Source organism: Pyrus communis, chromosome 10 (genome assembly GCF_041283825.1).
Source record: "Pyrus communis isolate YQ-2024b chromosome 10, ASM4128382v1, whole genome shotgun sequence".
In the NCBI taxonomy this organism is placed as follows: Eukaryota; Viridiplantae; Streptophyta; class Magnoliopsida; order Rosales; family Rosaceae; genus Pyrus; species Pyrus communis.
The window spans coordinates 8,686,661-8,707,873 of record NC_142574.1 but is presented as its reverse complement, the minus strand read 5'-3'; the positions used below and the strand labels follow the sequence as shown (position 1 = coordinate 8,707,873).

General features: G+C 37.9%; 2 protein-coding genes across 6 annotated transcripts; both read right to left on the bottom strand.

Moving 5' to 3' along the window:
* Positions 1-279: 279 nt before the first annotated feature.
* Positions 280-5,063, bottom strand: LOC137729355 (Putative N-acetyl-gamma-glutamyl-phosphate reductase). 5 transcript variants are annotated; one of them, XR_015951964.1, is made up of 14 exons: positions 4,738-5,063; positions 4,348-4,497; positions 3,921-4,028; positions 3,563-3,649; positions 3,418-3,468; positions 3,238-3,309; positions 2,864-2,983; positions 2,547-2,607; positions 2,366-2,446; positions 2,077-2,156; positions 1,892-1,981; positions 1,150-1,278; positions 865-1,033; positions 280-491 (listed from the first exon to the last, which is right to left on the bottom strand). XR_015951964.1 is itself a non-coding variant. In XM_068468287.2 (14 exons), exons 1-13 carry the CDS (start codon positions 4,789-4,791, stop codon positions 926-928), a joined length of 1,191 nt encoding a protein of 396 aa, XP_068324388.2. In that variant the 5' UTR covers positions 4,792-5,056; the 3' UTR covers positions 280-489; positions 904-925. The 5 variants fall into 5 exon arrangements, 4 of the variants coding, with proteins under 4 accessions (XP_068324388.2, XP_068324389.2, XP_088533461.1 ...); XM_068468287.2 differs by having other exon boundaries at positions 280-489; positions 904-1,033; positions 4,738-5,056; XM_068468288.2 differs by having other exon boundaries at positions 280-489; positions 904-1,033; positions 4,444-4,497; positions 4,738-4,969.
* Positions 5,064-6,343: 1,280 nt separating this feature from the next.
* Positions 6,344-20,512, bottom strand: POK2 (phragmoplast orienting kinesin 2). The gene is made up of 38 exons (XM_068466252.2): positions 20,294-20,512; positions 19,500-20,184; positions 19,154-19,309; positions 18,969-19,052; positions 18,479-18,598; positions 18,255-18,368; positions 18,080-18,172; positions 17,807-17,967; positions 17,596-17,670; positions 17,420-17,507; positions 17,276-17,334; positions 17,101-17,164; positions 16,938-17,003; positions 16,666-16,854; positions 16,191-16,295; positions 15,860-16,095; positions 15,715-15,784; positions 15,552-15,617; positions 15,328-15,372; positions 15,161-15,240; positions 14,945-15,023; positions 13,190-14,830; positions 12,619-13,089; positions 9,738-12,344; positions 9,531-9,638; positions 9,327-9,448; positions 9,134-9,221; positions 8,911-8,985; positions 8,520-8,762; positions 8,327-8,425; positions 7,997-8,071; positions 7,855-7,913; positions 7,661-7,772; positions 7,466-7,576; positions 7,181-7,351; positions 6,975-7,040; positions 6,753-6,872; positions 6,344-6,631 (listed from the first exon to the last, which is right to left on the bottom strand). The coding sequence occupies exons 2-38, from the start codon at positions 20,181-20,183 to the stop codon at positions 6,491-6,493; spliced, it is 8,943 nt and encodes a 2,980-aa protein (XP_068322353.2). The 5' UTR covers position 20,184; positions 20,294-20,512; the 3' UTR covers positions 6,344-6,490.
* Positions 20,513-21,213: the final 701 nt, after the last annotated feature.

Below are 21,213 nucleotides of genomic sequence, written 5' to 3'. Positions count from 1 at the left end.
TTTTCGGAGACCAGAAAGACTCACAAAGGCAATCCAACCTCCCCCAGCCTCCCCCAACCACCGTTGTGCGATTCACCAAGGGCAAGAATCAAACCCAAAACATGTCATTCAGGCCTAGAATTCGTCTCCAACTACTAAACCACCCCGTAGGGATTGGGGAAAGTACCTTTTTTTTTTTTTTTTTTTTTTTTTTTTTGAGTAAAAGCATACCATTTACGAAAATTTTGTTCTCCGGAGTATAGGATACTCTAGATAATATCCCTGCTCTACAACTCCAAGTTGACACGGTAATCATAGTTTCCTTCACTTATTTAATTAAACCAGAAATTAAAATCAGCATTAAAAAACTCTACCCGCAAAATTACAATTTGGAATTAAAATCTGCAAACATTGGAGGTCAAAAGGTAACTCTAAACTTGTGTAACCAAAGTAAAGTCCTAGATATAGTCATGCAGCTCTTGCAAACAACTTTTTCAACACTTTAACTACCTGCAACAATCAATGGACTGCAACTTATCAGCCAACGTAATGTAGAAGCCCAGATACAATCATAGAAGTACCAAAAAAAAAGACAGAAAAGCATTCCATCTCAGGTTATATGAATATGAATGAGGAAATGAAAGTCGAGATATTCTCAATAGCACTATTTTTTGGGACTCTGACAACGAACGATGAACGACAGAGCCTGCCCAACGTTGTTATGGTATTATACAAGATGTCATGAAGGAGCAAGCCAAAATGGTGATGGTGATCATACTAATGCAGAAGAGAAGCTACTAGGATAACAAGAAGCCAAAAATGGAGGGATGGCGGTAAACAATGGACAAGAGCTAAAACACCGAGATGATAAAATTGAGTTTAGCTAGCCAAAAAGGAAGTCGTAGTTTAGACTCGTCTGCTTACTCATGTGCGATGAACTTATATGCTAAGGAAACAAGGGTTGATAAAGAAGCCCCGTGTTTTCTGGAAATCCCATCATCAGATTAAGATTCTGTAAGGCTTGGCCTGAAGCTCCCTTGACAAGATTATCAATCTGCACCAACAATTCAAAAGCTTGACTGTCAGCTGATAATAAAATACGCTCAGACTCACATGGAACTTGGAAGCCTAAATATTCACAAACGCAAGGATGGAGAACATAAAACATACAACAGAAATGATTATTGCTCTCCCAGGAATTCGATCAGGAAAGACATTGATGAAACAATAGTTAGATCCTCGAGTGTTATGAGTACGAGGAACAGCTCCTTCCTCCAATACAACTACAAATTCTTCATCCTGAAAATGGAAAAAAGTTAGAAAAGAATAACCAATACTTTCATCCATCACACCAATACGAGTAGAGAAAAACATATATGATACAGGCATCTAAGCAATATATACACAAGAATAAAGTGCTTCCTACTGCTACCGCTACACTGCAAGGAGATTAAGGGCCAAAGGAAATATACGACTTATGTGCTATTAATCAGATAAGTACAACTAGGAGTCCCACACTCAATATTTTGTGGTTTGGCATTGGCTGTTTACACAAGAGTGTTTCAGCCAAAAGAAAAAGTAATTCAACCATCAATCCTAGTAACCAGGTAACACATAACTCCGGCAGATAGTTAAGCCGTGATAGTCTAGCTACTAATGCAAATAACTGCTAACTAATTCAGGTAATTGTTATCTAAGATCTCGTGGGAATTTATGGAAGGAAAGTTCTTGCTTGACAGGAATATCAATTACTTTTAATTATTAAACCAAACTACTGCAAGTGGTGGATAAAAAAACTTTCTGATAGAGTGCCTGCATTTAGAGCTCAATGCAGTGACCTTAATTCACCCTGATTATCAGAGACCGATCAGATAAGTACCCAACCAGCAGAAGAAAAAATTAACTAGCATACCTCATAGGATAACTTCAGCTGTTGGTTTAAGTCCTTGAAATTTACCCCTGCAGCCAGTTCCACATAGATAGTTGATTGCATACCACGACTCTAAACGACAAAATACAATAGTGCTTAGTCCTTTATTAGCAAAGAATGAATCGGAAAATACGGATTCTCTAAGTGCATATGAGTGTAGTAGTTACCATTGGCATTAGGTGTGGAGTAAAACTAACGGTTACTTTTGAATTTGCAGCATCAGATAGTCCCTGCTCAATTTCCGGAACTGAATTTCAAAAATGATCTGGGTCACTACCTTATGCAATTAAATAAAAAACACACATGATCTTTAGTGTTTAAAGTTTCTAGCTCTTCATAAATTCATGAGAATCCTTCCACAAATAAATAATTTCATGTAAGTACCAAGAATATCTAGTAATTGTTTTTTCTGTCAGAGAAGTTAAAATATAAATTTTTTAAAATTCAAAACCTTACCATGACGGTGACGAGTAACACCATAAGAATATATGCCCTCGGCTATTTCAGTGTACAAGTTTGCCTCCTTGGCACCACGTCCTGGACGATTAACAGGTTGTAGAAGTCAACAATGGAGCACTAAGAGTATATCGAGTAAAATTTTGCATGGAAATGTTTCAAATTGCAATCCAATCCTAACCTGCTCCACTAACACCAGATTTCGAGTCAATAATAATATTTTTAGATTCAATGAGATTGGCCTGCGAGGAAAATGCAATACGAGAACCATAAGGCATACTTGATTATGGTTTCTAGAGTGTAGAGTCAAGACATAGCATTTGGTATTGCCTTTAAAGATTATCAATGAGTGACAGTGCTCTCCTATCTGTATATAGGTTTGTATTTCAGCCACATTCTTACATCTCAATTAGCAGAGCAAAACGTGGAAGTTGACAATGCTCTCCTATCTGTATATAGGTTTGTATTTCAGCCACATTCTTACATACTCACACACACCTTGATCAATGGAACAAGTGGAAGTTGAACAGAAGTTGGATAACAACCAGGGTTCGCAACTACGCGTGCACCTTTTATCTCCTCCCTCAAAATCTCTGTCAAACCATATACAACTTCTTTCTGAAACCAAGAAGATAAACACTTTTTACAATTAGCAGAGCCAAAAGTTCAAGAAATAAGAGCAAGATGGTGCCTGAGTTTTATTAGTATATACATTTTCTATGAAACCAAAATGAACTTTATGACAACAAATTAATCATGCCAATATTTGTTTTTTTTTATCAAAAGTTGAGGTTTCAATTTATTCCTAGAGTATTGGTTGGTGGACTTAGTAATTCCATATAAGTTTTGATAAGAAAAGGAGACTATCCTACCTGCAACTCTGGTGCGCTATGTGCCTGACCATACCATTCTTCATACTCAGATATGTCTCGTAGACGGAAGTCCTGAAAATACCATCACGTAAACATTAAAATGAGAAAGTTTGGAAGCTAAATATACAGTAGAATGCCAACAACAAATTCCAAAAGCACTGTAAATCATCCTATGCATACAGCAGACAGATCAACAATCTTTAAACTCTTGGGAAGGCCTTTGATAATTTCCTGCAATTGAAACATTAAACATGTGCAAGTTAGAAATTGAGGAGCAGATGCAGATGAGAAAGGATTGACAACTATAGAGGAAAGAAGAAACAACCTGTGTGGTTCCATGTGGCAAACAACAAAAAACAGCATCCACATCAGAAAAATCAGCATCCTTTATAGCAACCATTTTTGGTAGATCCTGCAAACACAAATAAAAGTCCACCAAAGTAATTCTGAAGCATTAAATATTATGCCATGATAAAATGTAACACCATCAAACGATTGAAACTCCATTAATTGACCATTACAACATATAAAACTAAAGGGTTGGATGTCATATGAAGCATAGGTTTATGAGGATACAAGGAGAACGAGAATGACAGCTACTAATGAATTACCCCAACCCTCATCATATCTTAATTCAAGTCTTTGCCCTAAGAGAAAACACATTAATCATAAGCAAAACTTACTTGGGAAACTAGATGCGGAAACACCGACCCTATTGACTGTCCAGCTTTTCTATCAGCCGTCATCAAGGTAATGCCAAAGTGAGGATGGTTTGCCAAAAGCCGAACAATCTTCCAAAAGAAAGATAATCTCAGTTCATTACAAGGCAGTTTAAAAAGTATCTCAGTATCTTACCCAATTCAATTCTCATACATAGTTAACAATATATTAAAAAACAAGAAGGAAGGAATGATTTAAAAAGGGCCAATTAGAAGCAATAAACATATTTTGACATTTGGTTTGAATATCATTTTTCAATAACGATATATCTACCACAAAACAAAGGCATAACGACAACACAACAATGATATGAGGACGACTGATCATTTCTGCTCAAAAATGTCAAAATATGTTTATTATAGCTAATCACCCTTAAAAAAGGGTTTATACCTCAGAACCAGTGTAACCACTGGCTCCAAGAACACCAAGCCGAACTTCCTTTTCTGCTTTCTGGGTTTTCGTATTCATATAACATTTAACAAACACCTTCCCTGCATTGCGCGTATCGGCCTTCAAATTGTTCACCCCGTCCTGCAAGTTCTGCAATTTCAAAACTTCAACGATAAACTTCAACTTGTAGTCTTGTACGATGAAAAGCACTCAACCCAACAAATCAAAGTTTCTAATTCACAGAAATTTTACAAGATTTAACTATCGTACACTCAACCCAACAAGCCAAAGTTTCTAATTCACTGAAATTTTACCATGCAGGGGTTTTTTTATTTTTTTTGCTGCATTTCTGGGGACAAACAAATAGCTAGTAGGTTGAGGAGTAGAAACCTTGCGGAGGCAGCCGGTTTGGAGAAAAGTGGAGCTGAAAGTCGCAGAGTTCATTCTTCTGTCGGAAACTTGCTACAACGCAGCAGCCTTGAAGGATTAGATGCTCAGAGGATTGCCAAATTCTACCAAAACGGGTTTTTCTTAGAGCGTTATTCTGATATTAGTTTTTTTATTTATCAAATTTCATGTACTAATTTCATATAAGTCATGAGTATTTTCCTAATTCAATGATGGCCGATCATGGTGGATTTTACTTATTATGTCAACCGAATTTATCGATTTTGTGTCAATTAATAATAGCATAGTATTGTACAAAATCGAAATTTTATGATACGATTTTGGTATTCAATATTATTACTATAGTACTATCATATCGTACCCAAAAATATAATCATATGTATAGAATTTATAAATTATATAACACATAATTATACAATATATATGTTTCTAATATTATTTATAATATTTGTTTGGTTCGATCCCCACCTGACCAAACCAATGACAGGAAAGAAAAAAAAAAAATAGAAAAGAAAACCCTTCAGCAACTCAGGTGCCGTCGACTCCACACTCATTCATCTCTATTAATTGCTTTTGTTTTAAGGTTCATTGTGTTTATAAACCTTCTTGTAATATGGAAAAAGTAGTGCGATCTGGATGTTGTAAGTAAAAAATAATTGGATTCACCTTTGCCAAGCACCATAAACATGTCTTCAAACCAGATGATGTTATCAGTTACCATAAATGTGCTATAAATATATATGTTTAACAAAGTGGTAATTGTGATTACCATACCATGTCAACCGAACTATTTAGCATACCAAATTTCAATATACCGAAATTTTGACATGATAAACCAAAAATTTGGTACACTAATAGGTATGGAAGTTTTGGTACGATAACCATACCAAACCTACCATTACTTCAGAGTAGACTAGGCCATTGAAAAAAAAAAATTGGTAAGTCAACCTTCAAAGAAATCTAAAGGTTTGAAGTTGTGTCACATATTTAATGAGATTCATTTTAATTTCTTTATTGCTTTTGATCCTTCATCTTCTCCACTCATGTCTATACCACCATTTACCCTCCTTTTGCACGCCAACATGGTTGACTTCTCTGGTCGATCTTCACACCGTAGCAAAACTTGACAACTATTTTGAAGGTCTCAGAGAGGAAGTTAGAGAGAATTCTTGGGTTTCGTCGTTGTTTTCATCAATTTGTCCAACAACTCTTACATGCATTATGCAAGAAGGAGATGAGATGGGAGGGAAGAATCGATTTGATATACTAATTTCTTGCGACTTCATCCCACTTAAAAAGCTTGATTTAAGGTGAAGTCAAAAGCTAAATGTGACCCAATTTCTCTCCTATATTTTTATTGGTTTTCGCTATAGGTTTGATCTTTTCTTTTAAGGTAAAGAGAATCGAACGCTTAACCTATCTTAATCTTAACACAAAACATCGTCAACCTCACGACTCGAGTGGTTGCAAAAGATGAAAATTTGATTTTTGTAATATCAACTTAATGTATCAAATTCACCGATATTATAACGTGTAAAATCTTAATCCAATATATATATGTTGATTGTTGACTGTGAAAGTGTGAAGCACATGAATAAATTATCCAGTATATTAACTCATATGTTCACAGCAGCTTTATGTACAAACACAAAAGAACAATGTACAGCAATTTTGTAGTCATAGAATTGTTAGCAGAAAGCTAACCAGACTCTGATTCTTTACATGAAGAACACAGTCATCGATCTAAAGCAGAAAAGTACGGAGCTTGTTGGGACGTTCTTTTCGGAGTTTGAGAATTCTCATCCTTCCTTGAGCTTAATGGTGAAGTTTGCGGCATGAGCTCCGACAATCGAATTCTTTCACTGCTTATTTTGTTCTGTGGAAAACAAAATATTGGGATCATGCATGCAGGTTATGTATATCTTTCTTGTGTATACAAAACACTGGGAACTCAGAAGCAATACGAAAAACAAGCTTAAAGATTAAGTTTTATATACCTTAAACTTCAAATCCTGCAATTCTCTGTCCATTGAAGTAATCTTGTTCTTGATTTGCTCGAGCGCCTCTTCAGCAGCAGACGGGTTTATATGTGTCGATTGCTTTGTTATTCCAGCAGCCTGAAAGTTATTCCAAAAGGAGATATAAGTCCGGGTCCTGGATTGACTTTTTTATTTTACAAGAGTGAATGGTTATTAAGTGCCAAATGACCGTTAACATACCTTCAAAACGCTACTACAGAGGCCTAACAATTTCTGTGCTAGTTGCAACTTCTCCTCCTCAGTTTCCTGTAGCGGAATCACTTGTATTGTTAAGCATCAAACTATGGGTTTGATGGCACCTCTCTCTCTCTCTCTCTCTCTCTCTCTCTCTCTCTCTCTCTCTCACACACACACACACAGACACACACACAAAAGACAACACTAACCTTTAGTTTTGCACCCAATCGTTGCTCTTCATCAAAATCGACACAAGGGTTCTTCCCACAGGAAGCACGAAAGCAAGCAAGCTCTTCCTTGACACGTGAAAGAATAACTTCTGTCCTATGGAGCTTATTGCTAAGTTCTTCATTTTGTACTTTTAACTTGTGATTTTCTTCCTGTTACATTATAGACAACCCACTCAGATTGAAATGGAATAGAATGATAGGTAAGGTAATACAGAAGCAGAGGTTAGCAAGACTTCGTTAGCAAGAATATTGGTAATGTCTTGCCTTGATTTTTGCATGATGATGAATTCGCTGGTGGAGGTTTTGCTGACCCGACAGCTTATCTACTTCTCCTTCAAGTTCCATCACCCTCATTTTATGATTTACATTCTCCGCCTACACAGTAAATGTAGTAAGCGAAACAATAAAAAGGATGAACATTCACTTCAAGAAATAATATATCAAAAACGCAGTCTCAACCTTCAGCAGTTCATTTTCGGTTTTAAGTAACTGATCTCGCTGCTTAAGTTTTTCCAAAGCAATTTGCACAGCTATGAGTTCAGCCTGTTTTCGGTCAATTTCCTCTAGCCACCTGGAATATCAGCATGCAGAAACTTAAATATATGAATGATAGAACAATCACTAACTCGATTCAGAAGTTTTGAGTTGCTCACCCTTGTCTTTCCTGAATGAATTCACTCAGCTGTTTTTTCAGCTTAGCTACCTCTTGCTCCTGAATGAAGGACCAAAACCAAACATAAGAAAACACAAAACAAAAGTATCTATCTGAGTATCAGTATAATCAAAGCTGAATACCTTTTCTTGAGATTCCACACTATGAAGCCGAGCCTTCTCCGTTATTTTTTGCACTTGTTGATTATCCAATAGTGACTAGCATTAACAAAAAAGATAAAAGGTCAGTTGAGCATCATAGCAGTTTACATAAAGTCCCAGTTGCAAGTGAAGATTCGGATACATTTTTCCTTTTCTCATTCTGTTTTCTCGGTACTGGCAGTATCATGTACAAACATCAAACACATAATATCCTTTTAGAGGAACAGTAATATAACTCTTTGTTATATTGTAAGTCATACAATAGTAATGACATTATTGGTTAGGATAGCAGCTTGGAACTATATAACATACCACGTAACTAGTCATATCCAATTTGACTCCCAGTAAGTCCCGAATCACATCATGTGTCATGCTTTCAGCAGCAGCTAATCTGGCATTCAAAGCAAATATCTGCACCACACGAAAAAGGACAAACAGAATCATTTTGTGGTAGAAGAATGCACACAACAGCTTGTAGGAACCAAGTAGGACATTAAAGGCCTACCTCTTTTTGTCGACTGAATGCTAAGGATTCAAGCTCTTCAATGCGCACCCTTGCAGCTGTAAGATCCTCATCCTTCTCAGATTTTATCTGCTGTGCCATACCCAAGCCAATGCATTTAAATGGGGAACCAGAGCCTCTAGGCTTTGCAGCATGTTTCTCTGACTTGTTTGATGAAGAGCTTGTGGCATGAGTTGAATGGCTTTCAGGTCTGACTTGTTCGGCCATAGATTCCAATACTTTAAACTGTTTCCACATTTTATAGTACAAAATTGAATAATTATGAAATTGCATATTTGAAACAAATGTAAGCGGAAAACAAAAAATATGTCAAGTCGCATGTAAACTGGCAATCTTTCTACACTAGACAATGAAATTTAATCTTTTAGGATACCTTCTGTTTGTACTCACAAGCCTGTGCTTCTGCATGCAAATTCAGCTCAGAGATATGTGCTTTAAATTGGGCAATCTGTCAGGAAAAAACAAAACAATGATACTCCAAAACTATATCACAACAGATGTGACTCGATCCTCACTCCATTCATTAGAAAAACCCGCTGTTTAACAAGGCAACCTCAGATTAAGGTTGGAATTAACTGTAGTATAGGTCAACATACCTCTGCATCCTTCTCAGCTAATTCCTTCTCAAGTATTTGTATATTGTGTCGGGCTTCTTGAAGGGCTTTCTCTTTCTCACCTAAATATCTGTTTTAACAAGAAAATTACAGTTCATGATATAATGTATATTTATCAAAACAGTTGAGTGTGTTTGTGCATTTGAAGAAAATTATGGGAGGATCTGCTCTATACCTTTTCATGTCAGCATTAGCATTTTCAACATTCTGCATCTGGTGTTCTACAGCATGAAGTTCCAATTCAAGCTCTTCCCCATACAATCGTTGTCGTTCAGCCTCTCCCTTAACAATATCAACCTACGAAGGAATACCACAGACATGGTGTTGATATGATGAATCAGATACAAAACTCCAACAAGATTCGCAATCCAATTGTTACCTTATTTTCCAGCACATCTACAGTACGTTCAAGCTCCTCAACGGACCTCTCTAACAGCTTCACCTCTGCCTCTTTGTCATCAGCATAGATTTTTCTTAATTCAGCTATCTGAAATTATTGAAGCATAGTAGAATGAGGAGAAGTAAAACAGATTTAAAGAAAGAAAAAAAAGAGTTCATAAAATGTTTGTGCAAAACAAGCATATACCTGTTGTGCTTCATTAGCAATTGCTTCAATTTCATCAGCTCGTGCCAGTTCTCCTTCAAACTTTTCCTTCAACTGAAGCATCTCAGTGTGAAGAAGATCCTTTTCATTAGCGAGTTCATTCAAATTGTCCCTCAAGGATTCATTCGAGTCATTCATTTGGTCAAGAGCATTACTCATTTCAAGGACTTCCATTTTCAAGCTCTCAGTAATCTTCTGTTTCTCTATCAACTCCTTCTCAACAGAAGTTCTCGTGGCCAAAGCATCTTCAACTTGAGCTCTCAGTTCCAAGTTTTCATGGGACAGAAATTTTAGAGACTCACGCTCTTCCAATAAACCCTGCTCAAGAGCGGAGATTATATCTCTTTTCTCCTGCAATTGAGTTTCAAGCATTTGGCTATTAGCCATGGTCTCTTCAAGCTCACATGATTTTGCTGAAAGCTCATCCTCTAGAGCCTCCAAAGAAGATTCCATTTCCGCAATTTCATCTTGGTGATCCTTATTATTAGATGCAGATTCCTGCAACAAACTCAGATCGAATAACAAGCCATTAAGAACATCATCCTTCCTCAGTAACTCAGCCCGAAGAGAGAAATTTTCAGACACCAGCTCCTTAGCCTGACACTCTAAGCAGTCGACCTGTTCTATGAACTGAGATATTCTCTCTCCAGTTTCACATAGTTCTTGAGACATTTTGTCCACAATCATGAAACCTTCTTCCTTTATAATATTACATGATCTGTTATTCGCTGAATCCAAAGTTTCCACTGAATCAACACACTTTTTAGCTTTTGCACTTGAAATGGTGAGGAGTTCATCCAGTTCAGCATTTTTCGCCCTTAGATGAGTCTCCAGATTAACAATGTGAATCTCCAAAGAGAAAATTTCATCTTGCAACCTGCAGTTTTCTTTATCGAAGACACTTATACGGCTTAATGAAGATGAAAACTCAGAATTCTTCTGCTCCAAATGTTTAAGAGCCATGCTGTTTTCTGTATTTAACTTCTCTATCTCAGTTTTAAGCGACTCATTTTCCATCTCCAAGCAGTTCAATCTGCTCAGCTCTGCCTTTTTCTTCTCTAGCACATCTTGAAGTCCATCTGATGAGGTTTGCAATGTGAGAATATCATTCTGCAACGTTTGGTTTTCCTGTTCAAGGACAGAAAACTGATGGGCAGAAATTTCTAAATTCATTTCCTTAGTGTTTAAATCTTCTCGTAGTTTCTGGTATTCAGCTTCTAGAGCTTGAACCTGGCACAAAAGCTTCGTCTCTGTTTGCTTAGCTTCACCAAGTTCACCTTTCAAGGCATCATTTAAAAGAGAAACATCCTTTAGCAACATAATTTCTTGTTCAAGAGCCTTCTTTTCTTCATTCATTTGTGCAATCCTTAAACTGCTTTGGTTCAGCTGTGACAATAGATGCTGCCTCTCCTTTTGTGCTTCCGTTTGCAGACAAGCAACTTCAACTTCCTCATCCAGTAAGAACTGTCCTTTCAGTAGTGTATCAACCTTTGAAAAAATTACTTCTCTCTTGAAGTCTTCGAGCATCACACAACATGTGATATGCTCTCTCTCCATATCAGCTTTGTGCTTAGCCATATCTTCTAACTCTGATGCCAAGATAAGTGACTCAAAGTCTTTCGCGCACCACTCTATCATGAAACACTCAACTTGAGATTCGAATGCCTCCTCTTTACCTTTCAGAAATTTCTCTTGCTTCAGAAGGGATGCTCCAAAATTGGAGTTACTCAAGTCCAACTCTTTCATTAGAATAGCAAGCTGAGATCCCATATAATTAGACCTCTGTAGCATTAACTCCTCTTGAAACTGAAGTTCTGATATTTGTTTCTCGAAAGTGTTGAGCTTTGTACTAAGCTTCCCAGCTTCCTCTTCTCTCCTTGAGATATGATCATAACTGTTCTTAATGTCTGCCAGTAATTTCCCCTTAAGAATCTGACACATCTCAAGCTCCCTTTGGGACCTAACGTTGTGTTGTCTCAGATCAGCTATTAAAGTACTTGATTCACAAATTCCATGTTGAAGCAGACCATTCTCTGCATTCAGCCCAGTCACTGTTTCCAGAAAAATTCCCATGTGACAGAGGTGTAGCACTGACACTGCACAATCCTTCACAATTATCTCAGACCAGATGTCCTCGACGGATGAACGGATTAACTTTGAGGAGTTTGAAAGGAGAGACTTCACACTCTGAAAATCAGAGGCTAAAAGAATGAAATTTTCGTTGTAATGAGCCTGGATCCCTGCTAGCATACCCTCCAGCTCTACAACCAGAGCCTTTGTTTCCATTATATCCGAGGTAAGCAAGTCTTCAACTTCTGCAAATCGTTGACTGCTCAGATAATTGATCGACTGCAAGCTCTGAACCTCATTTAGTAACATATCCTTATCACTGATTAATGAGGCTTCCAGTTTCTTCAACCTTTTTATTTCGAGCTTCATTGTTTTATTAGATATCATCAGCTTGTTGATCATATTATCTGCTTCCTTTATAATATCCTGAGCCTCCTCAAACTTAGGAAGAATGCAAGAGACCTCAGCAGTTTTCTGGGCTGCAACTAACTTTGCATCATCAAATTCCATTTCCATCATCTGTGAGAGGAGACAAAAGTAGATGGTAAATTCCTTGAATGGATAAATATACATACGAGTGAGTTTGACATAAATTTACAATTACGAACATGTGAAAACAAAAGAGGTTGGAAAAGGACAATGGATTCAGGAATCAGCAGAAATTATCACTATCTTATAAGGTTGTTTTTGCTTTTCTCGTACACACATGATAAGCAGAAGTCTTTGTCAGAGAATAGGGTATAGCTTAACCAAGAAACAACAAATAATTGAAATTGGAAATGCAATGGATTACCTCTTTCGTTTGGCACCATTGGGAGCCAGCTTCCTGCACCATCTGTTGACATACCTCCAGTTTATGATCTTGAGCTTCCAACTTCACTTTCGATTGCTTTTCTAAGTTTTTCATAGTTGAATGCAGATTAATGATCTGTGTTCTGAGATATTTCATGCTTTCGCGACTCTGTTGCTCAGACTTGCACATCAGTTTGTTCTCTTCACGTAGCTTGTCCATCTCAGCTTGTACCTCTTTTAAGCTATCAAGGGCAGTTTCTATTTCCCTTTTCAAAAGCAAAATGGTAACATCTCTACCACTCCTAGCCTTAGCCTTGGAAGGTCTTTCAGACTTCAAATCTTCTCGAGTGCTATTGGCACACATACTCTTCCGCACTTTGAGAGTGCACTCAGACATATCAGGCTTATCAGCTGTCAGGTCTTCAACAAACTGTTTGTTTCCATTCTGGTCTAGAATTGTTTCCGTAGCTATCTGCAACAAGGTATAGCAATTACAAAACAGAACACTCTTCCTCTACAACATAGACCCAAACCTCAAGATCAAGCTATCAGAAAACAAAATGCTAACTTACCCATCCACCACCCTCTCCTTTGGAAGACTTAGAAGATAATTGTGAATCCTTCCCTTCAGAGCTTGTATGATGCTCCACATTTGTATTCATGCATGACCTCAATGTGGATACGCCAGTTTTTAGCTCAGCTAGCTTCTCCCTTGCCATCAAAATGGTTTTCTCTTCGACATCTTCAAGCTTCTGTTGTATAGTGAAAGCACATTCCCGCTCCTCAGAAAGCTCCTGTCTTAGATCAGCACAGGTTCTCTCCAACTCTTCAACTTCCCCAGATAAAGAGTGAGCTTTTTTCTCTGCTTCTGCTATCACAGTCTCCTGATCACTGAGAATGGCAACCTTTGTTGAGATCAAGTCTTCTGATTCACTAAGCTGAATATTCTTACACTTTAATGCATCTTCGTTACTACGATTCATCTCTGCTAATTTATCCACAACAACGAAAGCAACTGTTGCACAAACTGATGTTTTCCTGATCTGATCTTCAAGCAGCTTCACTCGATTCTCAAGCTTTTCCACTCTAGATGACTTTGCATTCAACTTTGTTGTCAACATGAGCATTTCTTTCTCCTTTTCACAACACTCCTGCTCATGTGCTTCAGTAATAGCCAGTGTTGCTCCTCTCATAGACTTCAGCATGCACTCCACTTCATTTTTCTTGTTGTTTGCATCCTCCAAACAGCTCCTCAGTTCTTCAATTAAATATTCCTTTTCAGAGATGATTCGTACAGTCCTTCCAACTTGTTCTGAGAGCCAAATCCTTTTCTGTGGAAAGGAATTGGATATAAGGTTAAGTTGATCAGAGGCACCATCTAGTTCCTCACACCCATCAGACAGAACTTTTTCAATCTCACTAGACAATAATGTCCACTCTCGTGACAACGTTCTTACTTTCCCATCTTTCTCCTCAAGCTCTTTACTTAACCGTCCATTATCTTCGTTCAACATGTACAACTTTTCTCGCACCTCCTTCAGTTCCGTTTCCAAAATCATTACATTTTTGTTCATCTCCAAATCTTTTAAATGGCTATTTTGAACTTGCTGCTGAAGCATGCCAAGTTCTTCCTGCATACAGACGATCACCTCTGCAGTTTCAGCCTCAACCTGCCTACGCACTTCATCCATTTCTTCTTCATTTGACACTTGAAATGCACGATCACTTTGGTACCATGTATTCAATCTCTTGGCCTTTTCAAGGGAATCATGCATCCTCTTCAAATTTCTCTGTAATGGTGAGTCATGGTTGTTTGAGCAGTTCGAAGGTGATAAGTCTCTAAACTCCTTAAGGGTCCGTTGTTCCTTTAGAGCCCTCAATTCAAGCTCCCGTTCACTCAAAAGCTTCCTCAGGTCCTCAAGCTCATTGATTGACAGAAGTTGCTGAGACTCGAGAGCTTCAATAACCGATTTAGCCTCCTCCAATTGGCGGCTTGCATCATCATGCTGTTTGCTTATCACAAAAATTTCTTCATTTGCCAGATGAAGATCTTTATTTAAGAAATATACCCTCTCCTCTTGAGAAGTCCTCTCTTCTCTCAAAATGATATTCACTATATCCAATTCCAGCTGTAAATTTAAAATTTCTTCTGCATGTTTTATTCGAGGGTCAAGCTTCGGTTCCACCTCCTCAATGGGAACAGCATTAAGCACCTGAAATCAAAAGGTGGACTTAGTGAAGCCTTAAAGTAAATTTACAGCTTCCCTTTTCTTTTTTCCATAGTGTTAAGGAACTCAAGTCAAATATTATTTTTAAAACACAAATACCTTTAAAGCTACACAGTCATTTTGATCAATGGGTGTAGACTTGAGCTTGTTAAGCATTGTATGCAGATCTTCAATATCTCTGCAAAATACAAAAAAGAAAAAAATCGCATAAGAAAAAAGATGATTTTACTTCAATAGTGAGAAATAAGATGATATTACTTCTATAGTTAGGGATGCTGATATAAGGGAGAAAACAGGAAGGCCAATTTTTCTAACCTATTGAGTTTTGCATTTTCCTCCAAACAAGTATTTAAGCTGCGCCTGCATTCCTCTAACTCATGGAGAGTATTTTTCAACTGAAACCACGAAAATGAGCATGTGAGTATAAGTAAAATAACGAAGGGGGCTATTTAGATGTCTTGTAAGGCACGACTGAGTTCAACCTCCATATTGAGGGGATCACCATCTGTGTCCATGCACACTGTTTCCTGAATCAGTAAAGGATATATAATTAGAAAAAAAAAAAAAAAGAAATAATATACCAAACACACGTATATTAATATCTAGCCTGCCCTTAAGGGAATGCATGACGAATCGCCACCATATATTCCATAGTGAATGAAACTTGAAACATAAGGAACTACAATATAGAGCTAAAGGAACCAACCTGAGGTTTCATACTAATATTTGGGTTGCTATGCTGCTTAGAGTGTCCATCAAGAAATTGTAGCAACTGAAAAATAAAAATTGTATTTATTTTGTTATATTGCTTGCCTCTAAACAACATCTCAAATGGGGAAAAAAATTATCTTAGTTGGATCCATAAGTACCTGATCTCGCAGTTTAGAAACTTCATCCAAGAGTATCTCTCTCTCCCCTTCTTCATAAAATTCTTGAAACCTATGAATTCCACAGTGGAAATATCAATTCAACTGATAGGATAGTCAAAAATTGATTAAATTACGAAAAAACTACCTTCTAAGTTGGTCCAAAAGCCTTATGTTCTCCAATGCAAACCGAGTGACTTCAGGATTCTTATCAAGTTTTGATTTAAGTAGCTGAATCTCTTCAGAGAGTGCTCTGTTCTCGTCCTGTAAATAAGACTCCATGGTAATAGAACCACTAAGAAGTGACTCCATTTTCTGAATTTTGTCTTCTCGAAACCTTAGCATCATTTTAGTGCCCCTGGTGTCTTCCTCTCTTTGACGAACCTGTGAGCAATGAGAGCTAAGGAGTTCAGCCACAATTTACAGGAGAAAAAAATAAAGAAAAAAATAATAATCTTAAGAAAAGACTCCTCAAATACCAAACGGTTCAGCTGCTCTTTTTCAGCTTCAAGTTGCTTGAGTGCAGCTTCTGCCATCTGCTCCCTTCTCAAGGCACCCACAAGCGTTGTCTCCAAAGATTTTAACTGATTTACCATAATTTTCAGACAGTGTGATGATTCGCAATACAAAAGACAATTGGTGACATGGCTCATGGTAAACTTAGCAGTAGTACAGCAGTCTCAGAAGTTAGAACTAAAATGGGAAAATTTAAATCTAAAGATGATTAATTGTTTTTCTTTTTGTTTGGGATGCTTGTAAACAAAGCAATTGATAGTATGTTCACCCCGTCATGATATTAACATGAAACACCAGCTATTTAACATGAAGCTAGAGATGAAACAGCCATAGAACAAACATAGGTTCATTCAACTTTCCAGTCAATAATAGCAGATACTTCTAACTTACCCAAACAAACTAGCATGGCCATTTCTAGACAGTTAAAAGGAAGCGTACCTGTTTGGTGGAAAGTCTGACAGTTCCTTTTGTTTCAATTTCAAGAAAATCATCATCGCACTCTAAGTCCATATCACACACGTTTTCACTACAATCAATTTTTCGTACTTTATGTGTGTCTTCAAAATTGGTCGAACAAAACGACAAAGATCGGGAGACATTATGGCGCTTAAGAATGGAAAGCTCCTCCTGTTCCAAAAAGCATGCCATGATTTGAACTTTTAGTTATTTGGTATAAGAGAACATAAAAGAACAAAGATGATCAGTACCACCTTTAGGAGCCGTATTTGGTGTTGTAGGGCCATGACATTGCCTGTAGCATCCTCATTCACCACAGCCTGTACAATGAAAAAGAAGAAATATATAGGTCAATAAATTGGATGATTCCATTAAACCATACTGCCTAGTCACCATTGCTTATAATATGAAACTTACGTTGTTTTGAATAAGTTTTGCTCTCTGAGCAAACTTAAGGGTATTCAGTGTTTCAGCCGCACAACTGTAACCAAAAGAACATCATATTATTAAAAGTTACAAAAAGTTTCATGAAAGTTTTGGGGCTTGATGTGATTCTAACACTATCTAAAATAAAATCGAGCAAAAAACGAACCAGATAGAAGGGCTGACATTTGCAATGATCATTGTTTTTGAGTTTCCACCAAGTGAGTCCTGCATTTATTTGGTATGCAGATTAACAATATGTCTAAGAAAGTTAACAGTTGATTAAGGCATAGAAGATGGAATTACAATTAACCTGTAGTAGGAAGGTTAATCTAGAGTCTCTATAAGGTACATGCTTCAGCTTCCCATGTGCCATGTCCACTAGAACCATTATAACATGACTACACATGATATATTAACCATTATCATTAAGAAGGCTAGAACAAGAAACACATGAATACACATAGAACCAAGAGGGTAAAAAATTACCCTAGTGTAGATAGTGATTTATTAATATTAGCAGCTTCCTTCAACCGCTCACCCTCCGCACCAGAACTTTTCTGCCTGCAAAAAATTATTGGGTTGGGACTTGGATTAATATTTAATGCCTTAAAAACCGGTTCGGTAGAAGGATATATATGTAATTAGATATATACACACAAAAACACATATATCGACAACTGTGAGCCTGATACCGTACCTTTCTGAACCAGCCAGATCAACTAGGTTTAGTCTAGCAAACCGTAGGTTAGTTGTGGAATCTTTTTCCCACCTACTCTCAATTACACAAGTAAAGACACTGTGCGAACGACTACTTTCTCTGTTCATATTTGTTGCAGCAACTCTCCTATTTGAAGAACCCTGTGTGCAACAAATAACAATTTAAGTCAGTGACATGATTTCATACGTACATTTATGAAGAGAAAAAAACTCTGGCTCTAACTTAGCAAGAAAATGATCAATTAGTGGGAACCTGGATGAGAAGCCTGAGGATATCGCTCACAGTATAGACTTCAAATTCAGAGAGATTTTCTACGTAAACACCCTGCTTAACATCCTCCCGCAGCTTAAAACAAAAAATAAATAATAACAAATGAGAAATACATCAAGATGGTTTAGGCCATGCACTTGTAAAAGAATCAGCTTACAAGCAAATTGGTAGATGACGGATCAAGGAGATCCGTAATTTGTTCATTGTAAATCTCTAAGAAAGAGCACTTGCAATTGTATTTTAATTTCTCATCCCTCCGAATTTCCTCTTCCTGGATATACAAAGATGAAGTAAAAGCAGATAGTGAGAAATTTAAGCATTTCTCACATATAACCAAAAAGATAAAGTGGAAATAGAAATTTAAAAATTAAATAATATTACAGCTTGGATCCTTGCAAATAAAAACTCAAAAATGCGGGGTGTCATTCCACGATGTGGACTGGGCTTGGTTTCTAAATCGTCAATCTCCCCAAGCATTGTATGTGTTTTTCCACTTCCTGTCTGCAAATCGAAGCCCAAATATTATTAACACGCTGGTTTGAGCATTTGAAGCAAGAATAGGAATTATATACTAGACAGAATGAATGGAGAAACTAGATTAAACAAACAGGACTAGGTAAGCATCAAAGAGATATCTCCACCTCCATCTAGTTGCATGACAAAGAAAAGTTCAGACATCAAAGTGAGAAAATTAAGAAGGATTTAAGCCTTCTTAATTTTCTAATACAAGATTTTGCATAGCTTTGACAGTCTTTATGTAAATCGAACACAATAACAGGCAAATGCAGCAGACTCTGAGCATGGTTTTCATGGTCGCATTAACTTCACATTACAAACAGTTTTTTATGATTAAACAGCTCCATGCTATTACCTGACCATAGGCAAACATGCAGCTATTATATCCCGACAAGCAATTCTCCACCATGGGGAGACCGGCCATCCTGAAAAGCATTTCCTACAAAACTCAAAAAGTTAAAACCACAGGTAACTAGCGCAAATGAGTAGAACAGTAAGAAAAAGAAGACAATAATACCATAATTTGGTCCCAAATCACACCTGGTCAACGGTTTCACAGGCTACATGATCAAATGTAAATCGACTTTCTGGTTGCCCAATCCAGGAAATTGTTTGAGCACTTTCTTGCTTCAAACACCTGTTGTAACCGTGTAAACTACGCTCCATGCTGTTGAGAGGACGCACACGAATGAGAACCTGAATAACATTTACAATCATGTTAGTATAACTTCCAAACTGCTGAAAATTGGCAAACTCAACGTGTCCAGTTCACTTTTTTCAATCAGCCAAAACGAATAAGCATTGAACCCTAAATACCATTAAACAAAAACCCACTATTGAAACAATAAATGTATGTCAAAATAGGATTAAAAACTGAGCTTTTTACCTGTACATTGTGATCCATCCAGAAAGATGGATCTTCCTTGAGATCAAAGTGAGGCACTTCGACTGAATTAACCACCGTGGACGGACCACAAGAAATAGGAATCCCTTTATACAATGAAGCAAAATTCCCCACTCGAGGACCAACACTTCCATCAGCCTTATTCCGAAAACCCGAATTCGGAGGCTTAGAAACACTCTTGGTCGGTGTTGTCTGCGTCGAGTTACTCTCCGAATAACTCGAAGCAGCTCTACCAGCTGTCCTCGTCACCCGAGGAGTCACACTTCCCAAACCCCCATTTCCAGCACCACCACCTCCTCTACTCACTTGGGTCGAATAATTAGCCCCGTCCTCGTGCAAATCGCCGGCGGTCGTACTAATAGGTTCGGTCTTCTGGGCCCACCCGAATCGCTTCCGGGAACCATACCTATCGGGAGTCCGAAGAGGCAACGCCGGATCGGAAACTTTGGCCTTGGGAGCCTTTGTTGGTGTCTTTTCAACCCTGCTCCGAATACCCACCTCTTGTTCCGGCTTGGGTTGCTGGACCGGATCTTGAATCGGGTTAAACGGAGCTCTCGACTCCGAGCCAATTCGGATCGCCGATGAGTCCTTCGGGTTTACCGGCACGTTCTCGGCCTCTTCTTTCCTCCCGGAATTCGAACGCAGGAATTTGAAATCCCTTAACATCCTAATGCCCAGAAATTCAACAAATACAAGAAAATGGGGTTTGGTCAGAGAACAGATCGATACATATAATATTTATATGAATTTATTGCTGAAATTATGTAAAATTTTACCTGAACGATGAATTAAAAAACAAAATCTGAAGCTTCCGAATTGTGAAAACTGATTAGACTGACGAATCTTTGGAGGGAAAAACAAGTGGGTGTTGATTCAATAGCTCATTTGGTTCTGAAATCGAGCATCTTTCGCCCTCTCTATCTCTAGTTCTCTACTGTGAAATTTTGAAAGGTGTTTGAGATTTTGAACTGAGTTTAAAAAAGCAGAAAGGGTTCGAAGGTTTCGAGGGACGGCTGAGATTTATCTTGGATTTGAAATTGGGGCATCCTCGCGGTTTTGGGATTTGAATTGCTGGGTCTTTTTGGTAAAATGGAATATGAGCGGGGTCGTTAATTATGACAGCAAATTTAAATTTCAACGGCTACGTGCGGCGTGCCACATGCCCCTTTGACCGTGAGCTTTGGGATTTATACGGTTGCTTTTTTCTTTTTTTTTTGAAACAAGGAAAAAAGATATTAAAGGGAAAATCCCAAACACAACCATTCCCTACATAATTAATCTAAATAGAATGAAGAGCAAATGAAGGAATGCAGTGATCCCAAATATGACAATCACGAATAAGAAGGCCTTGGCGAGCTAAAGCATCCGCCACAAAGTTAGCCTCTCTAAAAATACGTTTCTAGTCAATGCAAGCAAATTTGGTCGTTGTCCACTTAACATCTTCAATAAGAGCACTTCCACCAGAAGCAAAAGAGGCCGGCACCCAGTGGAAAAAATAGGTTGAGACTCAGCCAATCCACTCCAGCCCGTGGAATAGACTGGCACCTAGCCCAAGCCAATCCACAGGCCGACCTAAAATCAACAGAGGAAGGAGACGGCTCATCTGACGCCATGCTAACGTCATGGCTACCGTCTCTCTCATCTGGAACCCCATCCCGATCCCTGGAACCCCATCAACCCCCTTCCCCTGATAAAT

Excerpts from the sequence above, each read along its gene's own strand:
- POK2 (XM_068466252.2), bottom strand. The coding sequence starts at position 20,183 with ATGTTAAGGGATTTCAAATTCCTGCGTTCGAATTCCGGGAGGAAAGAA. Across the intron at positions 15,373-15,551 it reads ATATTAGTATGAAACCTCAG|GAAACAGTGTGCATGGACAC; the intron begins GTTGGTTCCTTT and ends TTACTGATTCAG. Across the intron at positions 7,773-7,854 it reads TTCATTCAGGAAAGACAAGG|GTGGCTAGAGGAAATTGACC; the intron begins GTGAGCAACTCA and ends CTGATATTCCAG.
- LOC137729355 (XM_068468287.2), bottom strand. The coding sequence starts at position 4,791 with ATGAACTCTGCGACTTTCAGCTCCACTTTTCTCCAAACCGGCTGCCTC. Across the intron at positions 4,498-4,737 it reads AAACCGGCTGCCTCCGCAAG|AACTTGCAGGACGGGGTGAA; the intron begins GTTTCTACTCCT and ends TTGAAATTGCAG. Across the intron at positions 3,469-3,562 it reads TGCCACATGGAACCACACAG|GAAATTATCAAAGGCCTTCC; the intron begins GTTGTTTCTTCT and ends TTTCAATTGCAG.